At 53.7% G+C, this 2,529-nt stretch overlaps 1 protein-coding gene across 1 annotated transcript in view; it reads left to right on the forward strand.

Annotated features, from left to right (window-relative positions):
- LOC103460173 (receptor-type tyrosine-protein phosphatase mu-like) overlaps positions 1–2,529 on the forward strand; it is a 97,680-nt gene that overhangs the window by 87,745 nt on the left and 7,406 nt on the right. The window contains exons 27-32 of the mRNA XM_017303119.1: positions 54–130; positions 252–288; positions 418–515; positions 1,344–1,460; positions 1,537–1,691; positions 1,775–1,910. Of these exons, the coding sequence (XP_017158608.1) occupies positions 54–130; positions 252–288; positions 418–515; positions 1,344–1,460; positions 1,537–1,691; positions 1,775–1,910 (620 nt within the window). The remainder of the gene's footprint in view (positions 1–53; positions 131–251; positions 289–417; positions 516–1,343; positions 1,461–1,536; positions 1,692–1,774; positions 1,911–2,529) is intronic.

Below are 2,529 nucleotides of genomic sequence, written 5' to 3' on the forward strand. Positions count from 1 at the left end.
GTGTGTGTGTGTGTGTGTGTGTGTGTGTGTGTGTGTGTGTGTGTGTGTGTTAGACGATCACTCCCGTGTGCGTCTGCAGCCTCAGGATGGAGACGGCGGCTCAGACTACATCAATGCTAACTATGTGGATGTGAGTACCAAGGTTTCCTCCTGCTGAAATGTTCTAGAACCCGACCAAACAGAACCTCCAGGTTCTGAAGGTTCAGAGCTTTCATGAGACGTTGCTGAAATGCTTCCTCCTCCTTCCTCAGGGTTACCACAGACCCAACCACTACGTCGCTACACAAGGTGAGACACTCATCCATCACGTCCAGCAGGAGGAACCAGAGGCCCGTCAGCGCATATTCAGATAGAAGTGTGTGTGTGTGTGTGTGTGTGTGTGTGTGTGTGTGTGTGTGTGTGTGTGTGTGTGTTCAGGGCCCATGCAGGAGACGGTGTATGACTTCTGGAGGATGGTGTGGCAGGAGAACTCGGCGGCTCTTGTGATGGTGACCAACCTGGTGGAAGTGGGCCGGGTGAGTCTGCTGCTGTGTTCCTGCGTCATGGCGTTTGGGACTCGGTTTCCCAGAATGCCTCTGTCCCGTCTCTGCCTCCTGGCTGTGGGCTCCAGAACCTCTCAGCAGTGGAGGTTCTGAAGCGCTGGCGCCGCTCAGTCGGGAATGAAGCCGCTCATTTCCTAATGAAATTGGAGGATTTGACCTGAGAGCAGAACCTCACACCCGCTCTCATTACCCATAATGCACCAGGGATCTGCCTGGCTGAACTGCCGGCGCTGCACAGAGGGATTCTGGGAGATTTCAGGCTGATTATCTGACTCTGTTGTTCCTGGGCACACACACTCACACACACTCACACACACACACACACAGACACACACACACACACGCACTCACACTCCACTCACACACACTCACTCACTCACACACACTCACACACACACACACACACACACACACACACACACACTCACACGCACTCACACTCCACTCACACACACTCACTCACACTCACACACGCTCACACACACACTCACACGCACTCACTCACACTCACACACACTCACACACACACACACTCACGCACACTCACACACACACACTCACACACACACTCACACGCACTCACACTCCACTCACACACACACACACACACACACACTCACTCACACTCACACACACACGCACACACACACACACACACACACACTCAGCCCATTGATTGTGCTGTCTCTGCTCACCTGGCTGGTTGTCATGGTGACACAGAGACTGTAGTCTAATAATGAGGGGCGGAGCCTCCATCAGATGTGTGTCAATCAGTTAATGACTGTGTGTGTGTGTGTGCAGGTGAAGTGCTGTAAGTACTGGCCTGATGACACTGAGATCTATGGTGACATGAAGGTGACGCTGATCGAGACGCAGCTGCTGTCTGAGTACGTGATCCGGACCTTCGCCGTGGAGAAGGTGGGGATGATGATGATGATGAAGGTGAAGCTGTGACCCTCTGTCTGCATATTGATACCCCTCTCTGCCCCCCCAGAGGGGCGTGGCTGAAATCAGGGAGATCCGTCAGTTCCACTTCACCGGCTGGCCGGACCACGGCGTCCCGCTGCACGCCACCGGCCTGCTGGGCTTCATCCGCTGCGTCAAGGCCAAGACTCCGCCCACCGCCGGCCCCACCGTGGTCCACTGCAGGTCAGACTCCGGCCCCGTGCTCGGCCAACTGCCGCCGCTGCTGGCGCTCACCAGGTGTGTGTGTGTGTGTGTGTGTGTGTCAGCGCGGGCGCGGGCCGGACCGGCTGCTTCATGGTGATCGACATCATGCTGGACATGGCGGAGAGAGAAGGCGTCGTCGACATCTACAACTGTGTCAGAGAGCTGAGGGCGCGAAGGGTCAACATGGTGCAGACCGAGGTACACACACACACACACACACACACACACACACACACACACAGAGAGAGACAGACTGTGGAAGAACCACAGTTCTGGTTCTGTTGGACCTCAGTGTTAATCAAGTTTCTGAAACAACTGGTGAGCTGGTCGGACTCTCTGGTCCAGTTCTGGAGCGGTTCCAGTCTGACATAAAGAACTGGGATTTCTTTGTTCTCAGAGAGGTCAGAGGTCACATGTGGGATTCCCCAAGACTCCATTCTAGAACCCCTTTGATTCAATATCTATATCCTGCCACTGGTTCAGGTTATAGCGGGGAAAAAAGATCAGTTACCATGACGACGCAGATGATATACAGCTTTTCATTATATCACCAGGTGACCTTTGACCCCATCCAAGCACTGAAAACAGATAGGTGTGGATGAGACAAAACTTTCTGAAACTGGAGTTTCCAGAGTCATAGATCTAGGGTTATAGATCTAGAGCACAGCTTCAGATGTTCCAGCTGTAAACTAGAGACCAGGCTGACCTCTGACCTCTGACCTGACCCTTCGGTTCCTCAGTGGACCTTCTAGCAGCTGCAGAACATTTCAGGCCCAGAGGACGAAAGTCTGAGACCAGAAACTTTGATTCCTGCAGC

This window comes from Poecilia reticulata, unplaced genomic scaffold, assembly GCF_000633615.1.
Source record: "Poecilia reticulata strain Guanapo unplaced genomic scaffold, Guppy_female_1.0+MT scaffold_190, whole genome shotgun sequence".
Lineage (NCBI taxonomy): Eukaryota > Metazoa > Chordata > Actinopteri > Cyprinodontiformes > Poeciliidae > Poecilia > Poecilia reticulata.